The following is a 25,854-nucleotide window of genomic DNA, read 5'->3' as shown; positions in this document are numbered from 1 at the left end:
TCTCCATCACAGGCAGCAAAAATAATAAACCCCACATACTCAACTCATCCCAGCAGTGGCAGGATACACTGAGCCCCCGGCCGGCCCTGCCACCTACCCAGACCTGCAGTGTGGAGAGAAGACAGGGGGAGGAATGATGGAGCAGGGAGACGACGGATGGCTCTTGTTTTATCATTACAGGCATTTGTCTCTGCTTCCTATTGAAGCAGGGGCAGCTGCTAGAAAGCGGGACATACCTCCCCTGTACCGGGATCGCGGATCAGCCACTGAAATCCGGGATTGTCCTGTCAGATCCGGGATGGTTTGGAGGTATGATATAGTGGCATGCTCCCACAATAGTAGCAGCAGCAGGAGCAGTATAGCATTGAACAACCGAGGCTGTCTATGGGTAGTAGTAGCAATAGTAGAAGTAGCAGTGATAGAAGTTATAGTGGTGGCAGATGTTTCGTGTTAATGGTGGTGGCAGTAGGGGATTAACAGCAAGGGGCATCAGCAGCCATAAGCTATATGGAAGAAAGGCAGGAGCATGATGGAGGCAGCAGCAGCCTTACAGAAGATGATGGTCGGAAGGGCAAAGCAGTGGCATCATGGTGGCAGTGACATGATGGAGGCGGTGGCATCAGCCATACAGAAAGTGATGTTTGGAAAGTGGTATAAGTGGCATGTCTTACACCATCATGGAGGGGATGTGAGTCACATTATGGTACAGGGTATTGAAAAATTAAGATTATATGAGAGGGGTGGAGATTTACAGAGAAAACTTTTTAGTCGTGAGGCTTTTTGGATATTCAAGCTTAAATCATGTGTCCCCCATGGATTGAATAGAAAACAAGATCTAATCTTACATTATTAATCTATGTTTGAAGATTGTCATGTATATTGTTGTGACAGTGCACAAAGTTTTAAATTTTATGTAAGGAAATGTTTTGTTGTATTTTGTGTTTATTTGACCATGTCGTTTTAAGGTCCTGTTCACACACAGTCTAGTTGTCTATGGCGGTCAAGGGGTTATTTTGGAAGTGGCTAGTATTCCTCTATGTCAATCACACCCACTGGGTGTGTCCTCTCCCTCCTTTCCACCATAAAACCTGACTGGTGTAGTCATCTAGTGACTCTATGACTAAGGGTGCTACAAGCGTGTACCCGGAACTCGTCAGAGAGATGTGAGGCCTGTTTTAAAGAGACACGTGAAGTCCTTCACAATATGGTGGATAAAACCTCAGTGGAAATATGTGATGCTAAATTAAAGGCGACCATTGAAAAATTGGAAACTGAGATCACTGATGTAAAACATAATACATTTTTGCGGGACTTACAAGATTATAAGACGAACAGTGTCTACAATTGGAGGAAGCTATCCAACACCCAGTCTACTCCTAAAACTATTCTTAAAAAATCTAACCGCAGGAAACAAAATAAAAAATGCTGCGAGTCTTTAAGGGTTAATTTTAGCTCCACTGATATGAACTTTTCAGACACTGCCTCTGAGAGCAGTGAAACAATTAGAAAAATGGATCAAGCACCTGCTCTGCGAACACCTCAACATATTCCAAAAGCAAAAAACGACGCAGGGGGAGAAAGCACAAAAGAGGGTTATCGCTATCCACGGAGACACAGAAGGAATTAACGGACATACAAGTGTATAATCTATCTGCAAAAATTATTCTTGATGCGCTTTTGGGGATCCTATCTAGGGTTCTGATGTTCTCCCCCACATGCAATTTTGACTTATATAATACCATTTGCAAATTTGCCAGAAATATCACTTTGAGGAAGCACTTTCTGAGGGATAACTATCCTCCTGAGAGGGGCTCCACCAGACTGTGCTTCCAGCAGGAGTTCAGCGCCTGTATCTTTTCAGGAATTAAAAGCCATATGTGAACAACAAATGCTACGCAGCAATTCTGGTAATGTCAAAAATATTAGTATGTCTACTGCTTTTGTAACAAAAAAACCCTTGTTTTATCCAGTTAACTCCAGGTCACCAGCTCTTGATCGGTTTCAGGAGCTAGTAGAGCGGGACTTAGTCAAATTATATGATGTGAATAAGTCCCACACTAATCTCAAACAAATGTCCAATCTTTCTAGAACAGAAAGAGATACTTTGACCTTGCTGAGTAAACTGGATGATATAATTATATCGCAAGCAGTCAAGGGGGTGTTATTGTTGTTTTGGATGCAGGTCTGTACGAAAAACAATGTTTATTAATGTTACAAGACATGTCAACATATAAAAAATTAACGTCAGATCCTACACAAATATTCAAAAAAGAATTGGAAAGACTGGTAGCGGAAGGGCTACAATGTGGTGTTATTACTCTTAAACAATCTGAATATTTGATTCCTGCATATCCAGTCCTTCCAATTTTTCATGCCTTGCCCAAGGTCCATAAAAATAGTTTCCCTCCACCACTCAGACCTATAGTTTCAGGCATTAAATCATTTAATGAAAGGCTGTCTGAGTGGTCTGACAGCCTACTCCAGCCACTAATTGGATCCATGCCTGGTTTTATACGTGACACAAAGCATGTACTACAAGTAATGCATAACCTCCAGTGGGGAAAAGAGTTTCTATGGGTCACTGCTGAAGTTACAGCATTATACACTTCCATACCCCAGGATCAGGCTATATCTGCGTTACAGTGGCTTTTCTTAACATACAGCGATTATACTCCAACTTTGCGGGATTACTTATGTACAGCCGTACATTATTTGTTGATGCATAATTATTTCATGTTTTGCAACTCGTACTATTTACAAAGATCTGGTGCGTCTATGGGGGCAAAGGTATCGCCATCAATTGCAAATATTTTCATGTGTTTGTAAGAACATCAATATTTGTTCTCTGACAACAATCCATTTATTGACCACCTGCAGTGGTATGGTCGCTATATCGATGACCTGTTGTTTATATGGGTCGGAGATGTGGCGACCGTACCGGATTTCATAAAATACATAAACAATAACACAAATAATTTGTGCTTTTCATATCACTATGATCCTTTGATAATGTCCTTTCTTGATTTGAATCTGACAGCCTCACCAGACACAGGGAGGATTATTACATCCACTTATAGAAAAATTATGGCAGGTAACACTATACTCCATGGTAAATCATGTGTCACGGGGTTCCGAAGGTGCACTCGGTCCCCCATTGCCCGCAGACCTGTTGCTTAGCTTTGGGAATGAGGATCTGTGTTTGACCTCATTCCCAGGGCGGCTTTACTAGCTGGGTGGCTCCCTGCTCCTAGTCTGCCTTGAGCGCCGAGCTGATCACTCGGTGCTCGACTGGTTGGTCTGTCGGTCATGTGACGCTGGCCACGTCACATGACCCTCACTCCCCACTATAAATACAGGCAGCCTGCTGGCTACAGGTTGCCTGTTCATTTCTAGGTTCCTGGCTATTTGTTGGACTGCTGAATACTTACCTGATCCTGTTCCCTGACCATCCTTTTGCCTGCTCCTCCTGTACTGCGCATCCGTCCTGGTATTGTGACCTCGGCTCCCACCTGACTACTCTCTTAGGACTCCTCTTGTACTTCTCTGCTCTCCTGGTATTTGACCCCGGCTTCTCCTGACCATTCTTTGCTTAATCCTTTGTACTGCGTAGCTCTCTTGGTATTGACTCGGTCCGTTCACGTTCTGTTGTTTGTCTGTCTGTCATCCCTGCACTTATTCCAAGTTAGGGATTGCCGTCCAGTTGTCCCCTCTCATTAGGACTCGCGAGGCAAGTAGGCAGGGCCAGGGGTAAGGGTTTAGCGCAGTGGTCACTTCCCTTCCCCCTGTGTGTGTGTGTACCCGACCGTTATAGATTAACAGGCCCAATAACCACTGTATTATGAATCCTCTGGTGACCCTGACTGACCATGTCTCTAATCTGACGCAGAGGGTGCAGAAGTTAGGGGAAAAACTCAGTTCTTTTGAGTTAGGGCAAGGTTCTTCCACTCCTCAGGCCTCCAGTCCGCATTTTGAGCCCCAGATTAAGCTCCCAGAACCCTTTTCTGGAGACCGGAAGAAGTTTCTCTCTTTTAAGGAGAATTGTAAACTTTACTTCCGTTTGCGCCCCGTGTCCTCTGGCCCCAAGAGTCAACGCGTGGGCATTATCATTTCCCGATTACAGGGTGATCCCCAGGACTGGGCGTTCTCTTTACCTGCTGGCGCCAGTTGTTTATATTCTGTGGAGGGGTTCTTTCAGGCCCTGGGTACCCTCTATGATGAACCAGACAGGGCTCTAGTAGCCGAGACGGCTCTAAAGGCACTGGTTCAGGGCAATCTACCAGCGGAGAATTATTGCACCCAATTTAGAAGGTGGTGTGTCCCCTCAGGATGGAACCAACCAGCCCTGAAGAGTCAGTTCAGGTCAGGTCTGTCTGATAAATTAAAGGATCTTCTGGTCAGTTATCAACTTCCAGAGACCTTAGAGGAGATGATGACCCTTGTTGTCCGACTCGACCGACGGGTTAGAGAGAGACGACAGGAACAACAGTTCTCTTCCCAGATGATGGTCCAGTCAGAGGCCTATCCCAGAGACAATGCTGAGGTCTCCACCGAGGAACCCATGCAGGTTGGCATGACCCGAGGGAATCTTCGCCGCAGACGTGGAGAATGCTTTTACTGTGGAGATCCTGACCACTGGATCAACCAGTGTCCTAAGAAGGTCCTCTCTGTCAAGTCTCCTAAGGCAAGGCAACCTAAAGACCAGGTACACCCTGAATTTTCTAAATGTAAGCTTTCGGTACCCATTACGATTTCTCTGGGAGTAGATAAATGGCCGGGTAAGGCCTTTATTGATTCTGGCTCAGCAGCTAGCTTTATTGACTCTGAGTATGCCGTAAGATTGGGTATTCCTATGTTTGCCTTACCAACTCCTATCCATGTCATGGCTATTGATGCTACTCCTCTTATTGGTGGTACGGTGAGCTTATGTACCTCAGAGATTTCTCTAACCGTGAGTGTGTGCCACTCAGAGAGATGTTCGCTTTTAGTCCTGGAGAACCTACCGGCTGAGGTGGTACTAGGGTTGCCTTGGCTCCGACTACATAACCCCACTATAGAATGGTCCAATGGGGAGTTGGTGAGATGGGGGCCTAAGTGTGACTCGTGCTTGTCCGTGGTACAGGCTGGGGTCTCAGTAAAGTCTGATACATTACCCACTGTTGTTAAAGAATATTCTGATGCATTCTCATCACCAACCCCGGAGGTTCTACCCCCCCATAGACCTTATGATTGTACCATAGAGCTAGTAGAGGGGGCCAAGTTTCCTAAAGGACGAATTTATAATCTTTATATGCCCAAACGCAAGGCCATGGAAGATTATATTAAGGAGAGCCTTGGTAAAGGGCATATTAGACCTTCTGTCTCTCCTATGGGGGCAGGGTTTTTCTTCGTTAAGAAAAAAGATGGTGGTCTTAGGCCATGTATCGATTACCGGAGATTAAATAAAATCACTGTCCAGAATAGATACTCCCTCCCATTGATTCCGGATTTATTTAACCAGGTTCTGGGGGCAACCTGGTTTTCCAAAATTGACTTGAAAGGGGCATACAATCTAATCCGAATCAAGGAGGGAGACGAATGGAAGACGGCGTTCAATACTCCGGTAGGACACTTTGAATATCAGGTGATGCCTTTTGGACTCAGCAATGCCCCAGCTGTGTTCCAAAACTTCATGAATGACATTCTTAGGGAGTTCTTAGGTAAATTTGTTATTGTCTATCTTGACGACATTTTGATATTCTCTCCTGACTTCGAATCCCATGTGTCTCATGTTAAACAAGTATTAGAGGTGTTGAGGGAGAATCAGCTATCCGCTAAACAAGAGAAATGTGTCTTTGGTGTACAGGAGATTCTGTTTCTAGGGCATGTTCTGACTCCTCACGCCTTCAAGATGGATCCTGGTAAGGTACTAGCAATTAAGGAATAGGTAAGACCTTCATCCTTAAAGGCCTTACAACAGTTCTTAGGTTTCGCCAATTACTATCGTAAATTTATTATGAATTTTTCCGTAATTGCTAAACCGTTGACCGACCTTACTAAGAAAGGGGCGGATTTGGAGAATTGGTCTACTGAGGCCATTTCTTCATTTGAAAAATTAAAAAAGGCATTCAGTAGCGCTCCCATTCTGATCCAGCCTGATCAGGAGAAACCTTTTATTGTGGAGGTGGATGCGTCCGAGGACGGCGCAGGAGCAGTCCTTTCGCAAGGTCCTGCTAGCCTCACTAATCTGAGACCATGTGCCTTTTTCTCCAGGAAATTCTCTCCCTCGGAGAGAAACTACGACATAGGGAATAGGGAGCTGCTGGCCATTAAATGGGCATTTGAGGAGTGGAGGCATTTTCTGGAGGGGGCAAGGCATTGTGTAACTGTTGTCACTGACCATAAAAACCTTATGTTTCTCGAGTCTGCTAAGAGGTTGAATCCCCGTCAAGCCAGATGGGCTCTGTTTTTTACTCGTTTTGATTTTTCCATTACGTTCAGGCCGGGAAGTAAAAATGTGAAGGCGGACGCATTATCTCGGAGCTTCCAGGCTTTTCAACCTACTGAGGTACCACCTGAATCCATCCTGCCAGCAAAAATCTTCTTAGCAGCTCTTACCCAGGATATCTCGGCTCGCATTAGGTCTGAACAACATCTGGCACTGGTAGCCACCCCAACAGATAAGTTGTTTGTTCCCGTACAATTTTGTCTCCAGCTGTTGGGTGAGTGTCACGATTCTGCCTTTTGTGGACATCCGGGTGTTGAGGGCACTAAGGATCTGGTTTCTAGATCTTATTGGTGGCCCACTCTAACTAGGGATGTCAAGTCCTACGTGTCAGCCTGTGAGGTTTGTGCCAGATCCAAGACACCTAGGACTCGCCCTGCTGGTAACCTACGACCCCTACCCATTCCCAGTAGACCCTGGTCCCATATCTCGATGGACTTTATAACTGACCTACCGCCGGCGGAGGGTAAGACTGTAGTTTGGGTAGTGGTCGATAGGTTTAGCAAGATGGTCCATTTCATTCCCCTGTCTAAACTCCCGAATGCCAAAACCTTGGCGTCTATTTTTGTGAAAGAAATTGTTCGATTGCATGGTATCCCGGAAAATATTGTTTCTGACAGGGGTGTGCAGTTTGTGTCCAAATTCTGGAGGGCCTTCTGTCAAAAATGTAAAATTTCATTGTCTTTTTCCTCTGCCTACCACCCTGAGAGTAATGGGCAGACTGAATGCCTTAATCAGTCTGTCGAACAATTCTTGAGGTCGTATGTTGCTGATGACCAGCAATTATGGGTGAAATATCTTCCATTGGCTGAATTTGCTTTGAATAACTGTGTCAATTCTTCTGCTGGGGTTTCACCTTTCTTTTGTAACCATGGTTTCCATCCCCATTTTCATTCTGGGTCATCAGTCTCCTCCTCTAACCCTGAGGCAGATAGGCTCTCCTCTGAACTGTGCACAGTTTGGGCCCGGGTTCAATCGAACTTAGAAAAGGCTCAAAGTTCTCAGAAACTCAAGGCCGATAGGAGACGTTCAAGGCGGGTGAATTTTCAGGTTGGGGATAAAGTATGGTTGTCCTCCAAGAATCTCTCTCTTAAGGTACATTCTAAAAAGTTTGCTCCTCGTTTTATTGGACCATATAAGATCACGGAAGTGATTAACCCGGTATCTTTTAGGTTGGAGCTGCCCGAGTCATTCCACATTCATAATGTGTTCCATAAATCTCTGCTTAAAAAATATTTTGAACCGGTAGTACCATCAAAAGCCTCGCCTCCCCCGGTTCTTGTTAATGATGCTGTCGAGTATGTGGTGTCTAAAATAGTGGATGTCAGGAAGGTGCGTAATTCCTTGCAGTACCTGATTCACTGGAAGGGGTATGGACCTGAAGAGAGATCCTGGGTACCTGCCAGGGAGGTTCATGCTCCTAGACTTGTTCGTAAATTTCATTTAGAACACCCTGAAAAGCCATCGCCTGAAGTCTTGGGTCCGGTGGCCCCTCGTAAAAGGGGGGGTACTGTCACGGGGTTCCGAAGGTGCACTCGGTCCCCCATTGCCCGCAGACCTGTTGCTTAGCTTTGGTAATGAGGATCTGTGTTTGACCTCATTCCCAGGGCGGCTTTACTAGCTGGGTGGCTCCCTGCTCCTAGTCTGCCTTGAGCGCCGAGCTGATCACTCGGTGCTTGACTGGTTGGTCTGTCGGTCATGTGACGCTGGCCACGTCACATGACCCTCACTCCCCACTATAAATACAGGCAGCCTGCTGGCTACAGGTTGCCTGTTAATTTCTAGGTTCCTGGCTATTTGTTGGACTGCTGAATACTTACCTGATCCTGTTCCCTGACCATCCTTTTGCCTGCTCCTCCTGTACTGCGCATCTGTCCTGGTATTGTGACCTCGGCTCCTACCTGACTACTCTCTTAGGACTCCTCTTGTACTTCTCTGCTCTCCTGGTATTTGACCCCGGCTTCTCCTGACCATTCTTTGCTTAATCCTTTGTACTGCGTAGCGCTCTTGGTATTGACTCGGTCCGTTCACGTTCTGTTGTTTGTCTGTCTGTCATCCCTGCACTTATTCCAAGTTAGGGATTGCCGTCCAGTTGTCCCCTGTCATTAGGACTCGCGAGGCAAGTAGGCAGGGCCAGGGGTAAGGGTGGAGCGCAGTGGTCACTTCCCTTCCCCCTGTGCGTGTGTGTACGCGACCGTTACATCATGTCATCCTGCACATACAATTAAAAGTATACCTGTAGGTGAACTTGTCAGAGCAAAGCGGAATTGCACATGTGAACAAGACTACCAAAAAGAATCCACTGACATAGTTCAGAGACTAATGAGACGCAGTTATCCTGACTGGAGTGTGAACAGAGCCTTAAAACTGGTTAGTCAGAGAGACAGAACTGAATTAGGCCTCATGCACACGACAGTTGTTTTTCTCGGCCTCCGTTTAGTTTTTGTTTGCGGATAGGATGGGGACCCATTCATTTCAATGGGTCAGCAAAAAAATGCTGATAGTTCACCCGTTTGTGTTCCGCGTCCGTTGTCCGTGTTTCCCTTCAGCAAAAAAAAATAGTGCATATCCTACTCTTTTCACATTTGCGGACAAGGATAGGCATTTATTACAAGGGATATGTGGAAAAAAAACAGATTCTCCAAAAAAAACGGATGCCGCATCCGTTTTTTTTTAGCGGATGCACAAATTGAAGACGGCGCCTCGTGACAGTACCCATCCTTTTACGAGGGGCCACCGGACCCAAAGTCACCAGAGACGGTTTGTCAGGATGATCATGATGAAACTTTTTATTCAACCTATTCACATGAATTCTATTAACTGGTACCCAGGACCTTTCCTCAGGTCCATAACCCTTCCAATGAACCAGGTATTGAAATGAGTTTCAAGCTCTCCTGACGTCAATGATTTTAGAAATGACAAATTTATTTTGATCATTAACCTGTACCGGGGGAAGGGCTGCCTGCGATGAAATTAAGGGGCGAAACATGTTTCTTAAGCATTGATTTGTGTAATAAATTGTGAATACGGATCAAATCTGGCAGCTTCAACCTAAAAGATACGGGATTAATAACATCGAGGATCTCATATGAACCAATAAAACGTGGTGCAAACTTCCTGGACGACACCTTTAGCGACAATTTTTTTGTGGACAGCCAAACCTTTTCTCCCACCTGAAAGTCCACCCCTCTGGAACGCTTCCTATTAGCCTTAATTCTCTGATCCTCCTGAGCTTTTTCCAAGTTCAGTTGAACCTGAGCCCAGACTGTGCACAGTTCTGACGTTACCCTATCCGCTTCAGGGTTAGGTGAAGGAACAGATGAACCAGAATTAAATTGAGGGTGGAAACCAAAATTGCAGAAAAACGGAGACACCCCAGTGGAAGAGTTCACACGGTTATTAATGGCAAACTCCGCCAAAGGGAGTAATTTTACCCATAACTGCTAGTTATCAGAGATGTAAGATCTTAGAAATTGTTCAACAGCCTGATTAAGCAGTTCGGTTTGTCCATTGGTCTCGGGATGAAAAGCTGACAAAAAGGACAGATATTTCACATCTCTGACAAAAAGTTCTCCAAAATTTGGAGACAAACTGGACACCCCTGTCAGCAGGGCCGATCCTAGGGTCACAGGCGCCTGGGTGCAGAAATATTTCTGGCGCCCCCACATGGGCGTGGTTATCTTACTAACTCCTCCCCTTTACAATGTTTCTATGGCAACAACTTCAGCCCCACCAATTTGCTTTGACAATAACTTAGTCAACGGCTTTGACAAGTCAAAATAAATGTTTTATTTATTGACAAATCTGTGTCAAGTGCATGTAAATCAAATAGTGCAAATAGTACAAATAGTGTACTTGGACTATAAATATGAACTGAACAATATAACATTTTTGAACAGAAAATGAGGTAGCAGAAAATCTATAATAACAGATGCAAAATATGCAAGATAGATTGATTCTGTACTTTTTACATTTTCAATAAATACAATAACTAAAGTGCAAATAACAGATTCATGCATACAATCAAGTGCAAATATCAATTAAATAAAGTTAAATAAACTTAAAGTGGCTTGCTTCCCGGCCTCCTTCTTAGCAACCAGCTATATACAGTGTGTTTAAAGAGGAAAAAAAACACAAAATGCATAAAAACTGCATGCAAAAAGGAGGGTTTAAAAACACATAAAGCACTGCAAAACATGCCTGAAAAACGCATCAAGGCAGCACAGCAGCCTAGATGTAAATCTAGTCTTAGAGTGCTCTGATTAACCCCAAATAAAGTTCAGCACTTCTAGTAGGTCTTTCCTAACATTTTCTTAGTCGCATCCTAGAACAAAATCCATGGTCCGCAGAGAGCTTTCAAAGCATCAGATGGATCTCATTGTTAGAAGGTATCAGTCAGGAGAAGGGTACAAAAGAATTTCCAAGGCATTAGATACACCATGGAACACAGTGAAGACAGTCATCATCAAGTGGAGAAAATATGTCACAACAGTGACATCACCAAGTACTGGACATCCCTCCAAAATTTATGAAAAGATGAGAAGAAACTGGTCAGGGAGGCTGCCAAGAGGCCTACAGCAACATTAAAGGAGCTGCAGGAATATATGGCAAGTGCTGGCTGTAAGGTGGTACATGTGACAACAATCTCCAGTATTCTTCAAATGCCTGGGCTATGGGGTAGAGTGGCACGCCTTTTCTTAAGGAAAACATCCAAGCCCAACTAAATATTGAAAACACACATCTGCAGTCTCCCAAAAAATGTTGGTACATTATCTTCTAGTTGTGAGACACTAGGAAAGGATGCATGCAGTGTGTACACATTGATTATTTAATCAAACAAAACGAACTCTTCGAGCCTTGGCAACAGCAAAATTTCTAATCACATCATCTATATCCAAGTCTTCGCAGAAGGATTTTTCAATGGATATAATGGATAAGTTGGTAAGTCTTGCCTGGGACATCGTGGAACGGAGATAATTTTTTATCAGCTTTAGTTTGGAAAATGAACGTTCCCCAGCAGCTACACTTACAGGAAGTGTCATCAATATTCTCAGTGAAACAGAAAGGTTTGGGAATGTGTTGGTCAAGTTATTCTCCACTAGATACTGCAAGATGTTGGTGACTGTCATCTCCTGGGTTAGAAAAGGTCGAATGGTGTCCAGTTCATCACAAAGATCTATTCCATTAATGTCAGAGTGGGATAACTGGCTGTCAGTTAATTTGTTTTGCAGATCCATGGAACACTTCAATATATCCTTTTTGTCCATCCCAAGTTTTGGGATTTCATATAAAAATGCAAATGTGTCACAGTGGCTCTGAAGTAATGTGAATCTCTCATTTATGGACTGGATGGATGTGTCCAAAACGGCAAAGAAAAAATTCACTTTAAAATATTGTGTAGGGTCTGCAAGAGACTCATCTTCATGTTCATAGTCAAAAATCTTCTTTTTCCGTCGAGGTCTAATTGTAAATGCATCAGGAAATTTTGCTTCACAATCAAGCTTTTCAGCTATTCCTTTGGCATCAGCTAGCGCATTCTCAAAGCCTTCATCAGACCTGTATTCCACCAAGTGCTTGATCAACTTCTCCAGTTCCTGTACACAGCCTGATAGGTTTGATGTTGTTTGCTGCATTATTTTGCTGATCACATTCACCTTTGATAATAATTCATACCAAATGACAATGGAACAGATGAATTTGAATGATTTTATTTTCGTTGCCAAGGATTGAGCTTGATGTTTAGTGTTAATGTCCCTGTTGTCATCATCTGAGATGTCATACAGTGCATCAAATACCTCAGGTAGGAAATATCGCAAGGGTTTAATTGCTGCAACTCTGCTTTCCCATCTGGTTGCGGAGAGTGGTTTTAAAGTTAGATTTGTAACGTGCTCCTTGAGTACTTGCCACCGTTGGGTGGATGAGGCAAAGAACACATAAAGTTCTTGAACGATGCCAAAGAAATCTATTGTCAGGAATGAAATCTTTGCAGCGTCATTCACCACCAAGTTGAGAGTATGTGCACTGCATGGCACAAAAAAGGCTCTTGGATTGATATTGAGTATTCTTTGCTGCAAACCATTATGTTTTCCTTTCATGTTTGCGCCATTGTCATAGCCTTGGCCACGCATATTCTCAATTGCAATGTGATTGTTCTTTAGGTAGGCCAGTAAAAAGGATGTCAGTCCTTCAGATGTTGTATTGTTTACTGGACAAAAATCAAGGAAGTGTTCTCGAACTTCAATTTTTTTTGCACTTTGATCTAGAACAACAAATCGGACAACAATACTAATCTGCTCAGTGTGGCTCATATCAGGAGTACAATCCAGGATAATGGAGAAATATTTGGACTCATTTAGGCTTCGTATAATTTTTTCTCTTATTTTTGTGCCAACTATGGCAATTATCTCATTCTGAATCTTGTAACCGAGATAATGTGGCATTTGTGAATGCTGTGAAATGGAGCACTGAATTCTCTGAATATGTTCAGATATGATGGGATCAAATTTCCCTATCATTTCAACCAATTTCAGGAAGTTACCATTATTGTTTTGAAACAAACGGGCATCACAGCCACGAAGCGCCAGATTTTGTCCTGCTAAATATTGGATAATGTAGATTATTCGCTGTATGACAGAATACCAGCGTTTCTCTTCTTGTTTAATGATCTTTTGATTGATATGATCAATGGTTGTTCCCTTTTCCAGAGCTCTTGAAAGATCCATCCATTTCTTATAATTTGTGATATGGATTGTGGTTTTTTCATGTTGGCTTAAATGTCTTGTCAGATGCTACCAATCATTAAAGCCTTGTTTTGAGGCCAAAGCCATATTGTCACTGTTGAATATCCGGCAAGCAAAACACTGGACCGAATTATTAGCTGTAGAATAGATCAACCAATTTCTTGGTATCTTCTCTCCATTATCCAGTACTCTTTGGTAGTAAGAGATAGAAAAGCTCCTGTTGGTATCATCTTTTGGAAAAGTAAAAGCCTTTTCTTGAACAGGACCAATTTTTATCAAAGTTATTCTGTGTTGGTCATCTATATTTTCAGGCCAGAAAGCAGGATCACTTGAGATTCCATGTGATGCTGTTGATGGCTCTTCAAGTTCCATTTCAGTTTCATCATCCATAAGTACAATAGACTCAGTGTCTGACTCAGAGGAAACATCAGATATATCTTCCTCTTCAATGTCAAAATGCATCTCTGCTGCTGAAACAATGTAACCTGAAGTTACATCTCCAGTTGTTATTGGCTCAGTACAACACTCGGGATCCACGGGTACCAGATCATCATCACATTCTGATTCTTCCAATTGTTTATTTTTTTCTCCTTCTCCCCTATGTGAAATGTCTATGACACTGGACCTTAACTCTTTGCTTGATGTTGATGCATCAGTGCAAAGGGAATCTTGACCACTGCTTAATGAAGACTGTGGCTGTAAGAAGCTTGTAATAGAAGAAGTAATTTTTTTCAAAGCTTCTTCCTTTCTTTTTCGGCGTTGCTTGTATTGACATCCTGATAACTTTGTTTTTTTGCTAGACATCTAAGGGGAAAAGCAAATGTATACTACACTGATCAGCCACAACATTAAAACCACTGACAGGTGAAGTGAATAGCATTGATTATATTATTACAATGACACATGTCAAGGGGTGGGATATATTAGGCAACTACAATGGGGTCTAATGGATCCTGGAGGGGGGGCTCTCTAACAGAGGCCCTCTTTGTGACCTGAATTTTGATGGGCACAGTGGCTGCATTTTGACGGGCACAGTGGCTGCGTTTGGACGGGCACAGTGGCTGCGTTTGGACGGGCACAGTGGCTGCGTTTGACGGGCACAGTGGCTGTGTTTTTATGGCCACAGTATGTGTTTTGATGGGCACAATAGCTGCATTTTGATGGGCACAGTAGCTGCATTTTGATGGGCACAGTGGCTGCATGTTGATGGGCACAGTGGCTGCAGTTTGATGGGCACAATGGTTGCATTTAATGGCACACAGTAACAGTATTACTTACACACAGGGTGCAGCCAGGGAAGCCAGCCAGGTCAGGTGCAGTCAGCACCCACTTCGCAAGGCACTGCAGCAGCCAGCAGGCAGATGATCAGATCGATGGCACGCCACTCAGTCTGTCTAGCCAGACCAGGCAGAAGGCATTCAAGGCACTGGGCAGGCTCAATCAGCTCAGCTGAATCAGGCAGCAGCAGCTTTAAAATGCTCCGCTGTCCGCTCGCTCCAGTCCCTCCTCTGCCTCCTAGCTACCACGCTGTCTGAAGATGGCAGAGGTGGGTGGAGCCGAGCGGAGCTATATCTCCAGCCGCAGAGGCGGCGCGCCGCGGGCTCTGACGTCACGTCGTCACTGACATCCCGCTCGGCTCGCAGATTCCTCGGCGAATCGGCGGCTCGGCTGCTCGGCCAGGGCCGGACTGGGGATAAAAACCAGCCCTGGAAAAAGTTGCACACCAGCCCCACAGCATTGCGTCATTATTTACTTGTTTATAATAGGAGAAAGCATTCATTTTAAAACACGTGTGTAAACACGAATATGAACTTTGCCCCACGATAGCTCTTTTGTAGAACCCCCATAAAAACTTACAGTTACTTGACTTGGCCCTTGGGGATCTCGGACGCCACTTCAACACTTTGGCCGGGGGCTCGGCGGAGCTGATGTTGTGCTTTAACCTAATGAGAAAGATTTCATAATAAGGATTTGGAGAAGGGGCAGAGGGATAGCAGAGCAGGGAGAGGCTGGTGCTGCTACTAGGGGGTCATACCATGGGGGAGTAATAAAGCCCACCATAATGCCCCCCCAGTAGTAATAATTCTCCTTATAATATGCAAAACATTTGTAATGCCCCCAGTTGAGCTAATGTTCCCATAATGTGCCAATATAAAATACCCCTTCTCAGTGCCCCCGTAGATGACCCCCATAGTGCCCCCCCCTTCCCCATAGTACCCACCATAATGTGTCCCAGTATAAAATGCCCCTATACAGAGCCCCCATATAAAATATCTTCTTTTTTAGCCTCAGTAGATGCCCCTATAGTGCCCCCAATAATCTGCAGTAAGATGTGCCCCCATAGATGCCCCCAATCATGTGCCAGTAATAAGAGCCCCCCACCATCATGTGCCAGTAGCCAGAGCCCCCCCATATCATGTCAGTAGCCAGAGCCCCCCCATATCATGTGTCAGTAGCCAGAGCCCCCCATATCATGTGCCAGTAGCCAGAGTGCCCCCAATCATGTGCCAGAAATAAGAGCCCCCCCACCATCATGTGCCAGTAGCCAGAGCCCCCCATATCATATGCCAGTAGCCAGAGCCCCCCCATATCATGTGCCAGTAGCCCCCCTTATGTGCCAGTAGCCCCCCTATGTGCCAGTAGCCCTCCTTATCATGTGCCAGTAGCCCCCCTTATCATGTGCCAGTAGCCCCCTTATCATGTGCCAGTAGCCCCCCTTATCATGTGCCAGTAGCCCCCCATATCATGTGCCAGTAGCCAGAGCCCCCCCCATATCATGTGCCAGTAGCCAGAGCCCCCCCCCACCATCATGTGCCAGTAGCCAGAGCCCCCCCATATCATGTCAGTAGCCAGAGCCCCCCCATATCATGTGTCAGTAGCCAGAGCCCCCCATATCATGTGCCAGTAGCCAGAGTGCCCCCAATCATGTGCCAGAAATAAGAGCCCCCCCACCATCATGTGCCAGTAGCCAGAGCCCCCCATATCATATGCCAGTAGCCAGAGCCCCCCCATATCATGTGCCAGTAGCCCCCCTTATGTGCCAGTAGCCCCCCTATGTGCCAGTAGCCCTCCTTATCATGTGCCAGTAGCCCCCCTTATCATGTGCCAGTAGCCCCCTTATCATGTGCCAGTAGCCCCCCTTATCATGTGCCAGTAGCCCCCCATATCATGTGCCAGTAGCCAGAGCCCCCCCCCCATATCATGTGCCAGTAGCCAGAGCCCCCCCCACCATCATGTGCCAGTAGCCAGAGCCCCCCCATATCATGTGTCAGTAGCCAGAGCCCCCCCATATCATGTGCCAGTAGCCAGAGTGCCCCCAATCATGTGCCAGAAATAAAAGCCCCCCCACCATCATGTGCCAGTAGCCAGAGCCCCCCCATATCATGTGCCAGTAGCCAGAGCCCCCCCCCATATCATGTGCCAGTAGCCAGAGCCCCCCCCCCCACCATCATGTGCCAGTAGCCAGAGCCCCCCCATATCATGTGTCAGTAGCCAGAGCCCCCCCATATCATGTGTCAGTAGCCAGAGCCCCCCATATCATGTGCCAGTAGCCAGAGTGCCCCCAATCATGTGCCAGAAATAAGAGCACCCCCACCATCATGTGCCAGTAGCCAGAGCCCCCCCATATCATGTGCCAGTAGCCAGAGCCCCCCATATCATGTGCCAGTAGCCCCCCTTATGTGCCAGTAGCCCCCCTATGTGCCAGTAGCCCCCCTTATCATGTGCCAGTAGACCCCCTTATCATGTGCCAGTAGCCCCCTTATCATGTGCCAGTAGCCCCCCTTATCATGTGCCAGTAGCCCCCCATATCATGTGCCAGTAGCCAGAGCCCCCCCCCTTATCATGTGCCAGTAGCCAGAGCCCCCCCCCATATCATGTGCCAGTAGCCAGATCCCCCCCATTATCATGTGCCAGTAGCCAGAGTGCCCCCATATCATGTGCCAGTAGCCAGAGTGCCCCCATATCATATGCCAGTAGCCCCCCTTATCATGTGCCAGCCCAGTAGTCCCCCCTTATCATGTGCCAGCCCAGTAGTCCCCCCTTATCATGTGCCAGCCCAGTAGCCCCCCTTATCATGTGCCAGCCCAGCCCAGTAGTCCCCCCTTATGTGCCAGCCCAGTAGCCCCCCTTATGTGCCAGCCCAGTAGCCCCCCTTATCATGTGCCAGCCCAGTATTGTACCTATATAAAAAAATAAAAAAAAATAATACACTTATACTTACCTCCAGCAATGCGATGCGATGCAGGCCACCTCTTCCGTCTGTGTCCCTCGCAGCCTCGCTATACGGCTCAGGCGACGCGATGACGTCATCGAGCCATCACCGGCCTCTGATAGGCTGCCAGCACTAAGCCGGCAGCCTATCAGAGGAACAGGAGGGGACACACCTCTCCCTCCTCTGCCGCAGCACAGACAGGCATCTGTATTGCCGTCCTGAGGACGGCAATACAGATGACTATGGAGATGAGCGCTTCCGCAATGGAGGCGCTCATCTCCTGCTCTGCCCTGCCGCCGGCCGCCCCCACTTGTCACCAGGGCCGCAGCGCTGGGGTGCGGGGCACCCACTGCACCCCGTGTAGGATCGGCCCTGCCTGTCAGACACAATTGTGTGGAGTCTTGGACTTGGCACATACCTTGCAAGCAGAGACATAAGACCTGACATCTCTAGATAACGTGGGCCACCAATAACACCTGGACACGAGTTCTCTGGTGCCCTCAATACCGGGATACCCACAAAAAACAGAATAATGACACTCACCAAGCAGGAAATGCCCATGAGCAAAAAACTTATCTGTAGGTGTCTGTGCCAGAGCTAGATATTGCTCTGCCTCAATATGAGACGCAAGATCCGCAGATAATGCTGCCACAATGATGTTAGCTGGTAAGATGGGTTCAGGAGGAATGTCAGGGGGTTGAAATGCACAAAAGCTTTGAGACAAGGCATCAGCCTTCACATTCTTACTTCCTGGCCTAAAAGTAATAGAGAAGTTAAAACGCGTAAAGAATAATGCCCATCTAGCTTGATGAAGATTCAGCCTTTTCGCAGACTCAAGAAACAATACATTTTTATGGTCAGTGACAACAGTGATACAATGTTTGCCCCCCCTCTAAAAAAATTCTCCACTCCTCAAAAGCCCATTTGATGGCTAACAATTCCCGATTACCAATATCATAGTTCCTCTCAGTGGGAGAGAACTTCCATGCGAAAAACACACAAGGTCTTAGGGCTCTTTCACACCCGCGTTCTTTTCTTCCGGCATAGAGTTCCGTCGTCGGGGCTCTATGCCGGAAGAATCCTGATCAGGATTATCCTAATGCATTCTGAATGGAGAGAAATCCATTCAGGATGCATCAGGATGTCTTCAGTTCCGGTACGGAACGTTTTTTGGCCGGAGAAAATACCGCAGCATGCTGCGCTTTTTGCTCCGGCCAAAGATCCTGAAGACTTGCCGCAAGGCCGGATCCGGGATTAATGCCCATTGAAAGGCATTGATCCGGATCCGGCCTTAAGCTAAACGTCGTTTCGGCGCATTGCCGGAGCCGACATTTAGCTTTTTCAGAGTGGTTACCATGGCTGCCGGGACGCTAAAGTCCTGACAGCCATGGTAAGTGTAGTGGGGAGCGGGGGAGCAGTGTACTTACCTTCCGTGCGGCTCCCCGGGCGCTCCAGAGTGACGTCAGGGCGCCCCAAGCGCATGGATCACGTGATCACATGGATCACGTCATCCATGCGCATGGGGCGCTCTGACGTCATTCTGGAGCGCCCCGGGAGCCGCACGGACTGTAAGTATACCGCTCCCCCGCTCCCCGCTCCTACTATGGCAACCAGGACTTTAATAGCAACCTGGGTGCCATAGTAACACTGAAAGCATTTGGAAGACGGCTCCGTCTTCAAATGCTTTCAGTACACTTGCGTTGTTACGGATCCGGCAGGCACCTCCGGCAACGGAAGTGCATGCCGGATCCCAACAACGCAAGTGTGAAAGAGGCCTTAAATGAGTGAGGTTAGAGGGTCCCTGGGAAAGAACAGCCGCCACCCCATCCTCAGAAGCATCCACCTCCATTATAAAAGGTTTCTCTTGATCCGGCGGAATCAAGACTGGGGCGTTCCTAAAAGATCTTTTAAGGGGTTCGAAGGCTTCAATGGTCACCAAAGGCCAGTTAATAAGATCCGTCCCCTTCTTAGTAAGGTCGGTTAAGGGTTTAGCAGTTACCGATTTTTTTTTTATAAACTAAGGTAATAATTAAAGTACCCTAAAAAGCACTGTAAGGCTGGGTTCACACGGGCGTTGCGGGAAAATGTGCGGGTGCGTTACGGGAACACCCGCGATTTTTCAGCGCGAGTGCAAAACATTGTAATGCGTTTTTTTCACTTGCGTGAGAAAAATCGCGCATGTTTGGTACCCAAACCCGAACTCTATACAGAATGCATAGTCAAATAGCGCTGGAGGGGTTAAAAAAATAAAAATAAAATTTAACTCACCTTAATCCACTTGACCGCGGATTAAGTGGATTAAGGTGAGTTAAATTGTTTTTTAAAAAAATTTAACCCCTCCAGCGCTATTTTACTATGCATTCTGTATTCAGAATGCTATTATTTTCCCTTATAACCATGTTATAAGGGGAAATAATGATGATCGGGTCTCCATCCCGATCGTCTCCTAGCAACCGTGTGTGAAAATCGCACTGCATCCGCATTCACTTCTATGGGGCCTGCGTTGCGTGAAAAACGCAGAATATAGAGCATGCTGCGATTTTCACGCAACGCACAAGTGATGCGTGAAAATCACCGTTCATGTGAACAGCCCCATAGTAATGAATGGGTCGGTATTCAGTGCGGGTGCAATGCGTTCAACTCACGCATCGCATCCGCGCGGAATACTCGCCCGTGTGAAAGGGGCCTAAGGCCTCTTTCACACGGGTGAGATTTCTGCGCGGGTGCAATGCGTGAGGTGAACGCATTGCACCCACACTAAATCTGGACCCATTAATTTCTATGGGGCTGTGCACATGAGCGGTGATTTTCATGCATCACTTGTGCGTTCCGTGAAAATCGCAGCATGTTCTATATTGTGCGTTTTCCACGCAACGCAGGCCCCATAGAAGTGAATGGGGCTGCGTGAAAATCGCAAGCATCCGCAAGCAAGTGCGGATGCGGTGCGATTTTCACGCACGGTTGCTAGGAGACGATCAGGATGGGGACCTGATCATTATTATTTTCCCTTATAACATGGTAATAAGGGAAAATAATAGCATTCTTAATACAGAATGCTTAGTACAATAGTGCTGGAGAGGTTAAAAAAAAAAGAAAAAATAATTAAACTCACCGTAATCCACTTGTTCGCGCAGCCCGGCTTCTCTTCTGTCTTCATCTTTGCTGTGCAGTAGGAAAAGGACCTGTGGTGACGTCACTACGCTCATCACATGGTCCGTCACATGATTCATCACCATGGTAAAATATCATGTGATGGACCATGTGATGAGCGCAGTGACGACATCAAAGGTCCTATTCCTCAAAGAAGAAGACAGAAGAGAAGCCGGGCTGCGCGAACAAGTGGATTAAGGTGAGTTTAATAAAAAAAATTAATTTTAACCTCTCCAGCCCTATTGTACTAAGCATTCTGTATTAAGAATGCTATTATTTTCCCTTAGAACCATGTTATAAGGGAAAATAATACAATCTACACAACACCTAACCCAAACCCGAACTTCTGTTTTGCACTCGGGCAGAAAAATCGCGCATGTTCCCGCAACGCACCCGCATCTTTTCCAGCAACGCCCGTGTGAAACCAGCCTAAGGCTTTTAGGGATAACCGTCTCACCCAGTCTAAAATAGCTTGTACCTTACCAGGATCCATTTTTAAACGCATGTGGAGTGAGGACATAGCCAAGATACAAAATTTATTGTACCCAAAAAAAAATTCTAACTTAGCAGATAGTAAAATTTTTTTTAGAATATCAAGTACTTGCCTGATATGCATAACATGAGAATCCCAACTCGAAGAAAAAATCTAAGTATTATCAAGATACACAAACAAAATTTGCCAATAAAGTCTCTGAAAATGTCATTCATGAAATTTTGAAAAACTGCAGGAGCATTACTAAGCCCAAAAGGCATGACCAAATATTCAAAATGTCCTTCCGGAGTCTTAAAAGCAGTTTTCCATTCGTCTTCTTCTATGATTCGAACTAAATTGTATGCTCCTCTTGTAGTGTACGGGGACTGTAATGCCCGTCACTACAAAAGTGTCTCTTGGTGTGCTGTCGTCCCCCCTTAATTATGGGGAAGTTGGTATATGTCATCTTTATAAATTGTCATGTAATGTAATGCTATGTATTTCCCTGTTACTGTGACACTTGCATGTACAGGCCTGCTAGGGGTGTCATTCCAGCTTCTAGTCACTAGAGGGAGCTAGAGAGCCCTAGTTTATATAAGGCCCAGACAGGGAAGCAAAATTCTAGTCTAGTCTAGAGCTCAGAAGCTTCTAGAGCCTGAGGAAGCTGAGAGGTAGACAGAGGTATGTCAAGGAAAGCAAGAGGTACTCAAGATAACAGAGGAGGTACTTTATAAAGCTAAAACCAAGGATATACGCCAGAGTTAAGGTATTGGGCCTTGGAGAAGATTTGCTATGTTCCAGGATCAGTCAGAGATAGAGTGCAAGCTCCTGTACTGCAAGTCCTGTGTTTCACATTCTGAAATCACCTTGCTTAATCTGTATTGCCTGCATCGACCGTATTGAAAAATCAACTGTATGCAAAGGAACTGTGCTTCCGTGAATGTCTCTATATTTAAAACTATTAAAGTTGGAGTTCTGTTTTAACATCACGGTGTTCCTCATTTATTCCTGCTATCAGCAAACGGCGTGCCACCGTTTAATTGGCACTGGCGTCACGAAAATTTTCCTACCATCACCTGCCTATGCAGAGAGTCAGCCGTCTCAGGTTAGTGTCTATTGCACTACTACACCCAGGAACACATTTCTACACACAACTTGAGTACGCTGCACCTCTCTTTTGGCGTCACGAACAGGATACGCACGCTTTCTAGTGCAAGAAGCGTGAACTTTGTGCCTTATACAGTTGCCCTGTGACCAAAGTGACAAATTGCCTGTTTATTTAAAGTGGACTTTGTGAACTGAAAATCATACCCAAAGTGTTCCTAAAACCTCTAAAAAGCACTGTGCAGTGTTGCGCTACCAAGAGAAAGAAAATCGCCGCATTGGAGTGTGGTTTTGTGGACTTTTTACAATCCTGCTTGCTGTCAGTGAATGGACAGCGTTTTGCTAAAGATGGCCACCGGCCGCCTGGAGTAAAGTTTCCCGCGCTGCTGAGGACCTTCGTGGGCGGATACCTGCAAGGACACAGAGAATCCCGCCCCTCTTCATCATCGCACCGCCGCGGCCCTGCTTCTTCTACGTCATCGGGTGCTCAGGACGTCCGGAATCTCTCGAGACTTGGCCTGCGCAAGCCCGGCGATACCGGTAAGCACTTGTAACTGGAGGGAAGGGAATTGTTCCGGCCCCTTTAGTCGCCAGCGGCCATATCTCAATAAACTACCATGTCAGAACCGGGAGTGCCTGAGCAGCCGACCCCGGGAGAGCTTGCGGCTCCTAATCATCCTACAGCCCCCAGCATGATGCCCTTTACCATGCCTTACTATTTCGGGGCCCCATGGTTCCCCCGCTACAGAGGAGAGACCCATACCCTAAGGGACTTTAAAGAAAGGTTGCTGGCATTATTCAAACTGTACCCCATAAATGCCGACCAGCAAATGGAAATCCTGCTAGCGCAGCTGGAGGGAGCTGCCCGCAGGGAGGTATTATCCTGGCCTGCTACTGAGCGGAGTACTCTAGAACAGATATTCACCCGCCTCAGGGCCACTTTTGAAACTAGGACTGCCTCAGAGATAAAGATGCATTTCTTTGGCAAGAAACAGAAGTCCAGTGAGTCCCTCCGTGACTATGCCCTATCACTTCAGGAGGCTTTAGGGGCTGTAATTCAGATAGATCCCAAAGAGGCTGATAACCAGGACCAGACCCTGAGGGAACAATTTATCAACGGGGTGTCTAGTGAACAAATAAGGACCCAATTAAAGATGCTGTCCGCCCAGCACCCTAACAGTACCTTTCTGGACTTTAAAGAACTGGCTATAAAAATTCTGGGGTCCGCAGTATCTCCTGAGTTGAGCACCCCACCTGAGTCACCAGCCTGCAGGCCAAAACCGCTTATCACTAACCGAGCTGAGGCCGGCCAAGCTGTTCAAGTGTCAGCTACCGATACTATTGCCATGCTGACAGAGCAAGTAAATCACCTCACTAAAAGTCCAGAGAAAGTGTGCAGAAAAATAGAGGAATGGGAAAAACCCATAATGCTAGATGAAGAATTCCTGTCACCTCCTAGGCCGTTCCCACCTCCTTACCAAGAGACTCACCCCAGGGATCCTGGGAGGCGTAATAGAGATCGCAAGCGGCCCGTGTGTACATACTGCAAAAAGCTGGGACACACAGAATCCACGTGCTGGCAGTTAAACGGGCAACCCCTGAGGCTGAGGACCGCCCCTCGGGAGGTAGAACACTAGGTCCAGAGGATCCAAATTGGATGCCACGTTATGTAGGATCCCATCCTAAAATCAATATAGAGATCAACGGGGTCCCCTTTGAAGCCCTATTAGATGCTGGGTCTCAGGTCACTACTATTCAGCTGCCTGCATTTGAAAAGTTCTGGGACACCAACCAGTTGACCCAACCGCCTGAATCCTGGGTGGAAATTATCGCCAGCAATGGCAAACCAGTAAAGATTCATGAATACTGGGAACCCACCCTGCAGGTGGGAGAAGTAACCCTGCCTCAACAGGGAGTGATCGTAGTACAGGCCGGTGACAGAGGAGGACATCCTGTCATTCTAGGCACCAATGTCTTCAAAAACTGTTATTCAGAAATACTTGCTGTATTACATCAGACTTTGCCCACTGCTTCCTCTGCATCCAGGAGGGTGATTCAAAAGACTATTACTGTGTTAAGTGCCCAACAGAGGTTTGCTAATGGGAAAGGAGAAATTTGTACTGCCAGGATTAGTGATATTAAGCCTGTGACTTTGCCTCCTAATTCTCAAACTCTTTTATGGTGTCGTGCTGTCCTGGGAGTCCAAGGCCGAGATTATCCAGCCCTGGTAGAACCAATCCAGATGGAGGATTACCCTTATGTGAGAGCTGCCAAGTGCCTGGTGACCGTCTCCCAAGGTAAAGTACCTGTCCGTCTGATTAACCTGAGTGATCATCCTGTTGCGCTTACTAAGCATTGCCGTGTTGCCCAGCTGTCCCAGGTGTCCTTCCAAGACGTCATTCGTCTTCCAGTGACAGAAAAGCCGCCAGCTGCAGTCAGCGGATGTTCGCCGGTGACCCAGCCACAAGTGCCCTGGTGGGAAGAGCTCCATGTAGGGGACGAGACTACCCCCCAACATCAACAAGAAGGGAATCTACAGCTTGTCAAGGAGCACCACCAGGCCTTCAGTAAGCATGCTACTGACTATGGAGAGGTTAGTGCCATACAACACACCATACCTACTGGCTCTCATCCTCCTATCAAGGAGAGATACAGACCTTTACCACCTACTTCATATCAGACTGTAAAAGAAATGATCCAAGAGATGAAAGACTCTAATGTAATCCGGGACAGCCGTAGTCCGTGGGCTGCACCCCTGGTTCTTGTAAAGAAAAAGGATGGTGGTATCCGTTTCTGTGTGGATTATAGGAAAATTAATCAAATAACCCACAAAGATGCATACCCACTGCCCCGCATTGAGGAGTCACTAACCGCTCTGGGCTCCTCTGCCTATTTCTCCACATTGGACTTGACCAGTGGCTACTGGCAAGTACCCATGGCCCCTGCAGATAGGGAAAAGACTGCTTTCACTACTCCCATGGGCCTGTTCAAATTCAATTGTATGCCGTTCGGGCTATGTAATGCCCCAGGAACTTTCCAGAGACTAATGGAACGGTGTTTGGGTCACAAAAACTTCGAAACAGTGCTGCTGTATCTAGATGACGTCATTGTGTACTCAAAAACATATGAAGACCATCTGAAACATTTGGCAGAAGTATTTGAAATCCTTATCAAATATGGCTTGAAGGTAAAGCCATCCAAGTGTCACCTGCTCAAACCTGCAGTAAGATACCTGGGGCATGTAGTAAGCGGAGAGGGAGTGCAACCTGACCCTGATAAATTAGCAGCTGTCCGTAATTGGCCGGTTCCTACTACCGTCAAAGAGGTGAGGAGTTTTCTTGGTTTTGCCGGTTACTATAGACGTTTTATCCCCCAATTTGCTCAAATAGCTGATCCTATCCAGGAACTCTTGAGGGGGCAACCCAAAAAAAGTCCTCGAACTCCTGTGCCCATTGAGTGGAATGAGGAAAGAGAGATAGCGTTCCAATTGTTAAAAAAGAAACTGACCGAGCCTCCTGTGTTAGGTTATCCAGACTACAGCAAGCCCTTCCATCTGTATACTGATGCTAGCAAGCGAGGCCTGGGAGCTGTGTTAGCCCAGATCCAAGAGGGAAAAGAAAGAGTGATAGCTTATGCAAGCCGCTCCCTGAAAGGAGCTGAGAAAAATGACCAGAATTATAGTTCCTTCAAACTA

The 25,854-nt window shown here is 46.3% G+C and overlaps 1 protein-coding gene across 1 annotated transcript; it reads right to left on the bottom strand.

Moving 5' to 3' along the window:
• Window positions 1–11,242: 11,242 nt before the first annotated feature.
• Window positions 11,243–12,324, bottom strand: LOC120999980. The gene has a single exon (XM_040431011.1). The coding sequence runs from the start codon at window positions 12,112–12,114 to the stop codon at window positions 11,314–11,316; it is 801 nt and encodes a 266-aa protein (XP_040286945.1). The 5' UTR covers window positions 12,115–12,324; the 3' UTR covers window positions 11,243–11,313.
• Between the last annotated feature and the right edge of the window lie 13,530 nt (window positions 12,325–25,854).

Source organism: Bufo bufo, chromosome 4, assembly GCF_905171765.1.
Source record: "Bufo bufo chromosome 4, aBufBuf1.1, whole genome shotgun sequence".
Taxonomy (NCBI): Eukaryota; Metazoa; Chordata; class Amphibia; order Anura; family Bufonidae; genus Bufo; species Bufo bufo.
Note: the sequence above shows the minus strand (reverse complement) of the source record. Positions and strands in the feature narration are given on the sequence as shown.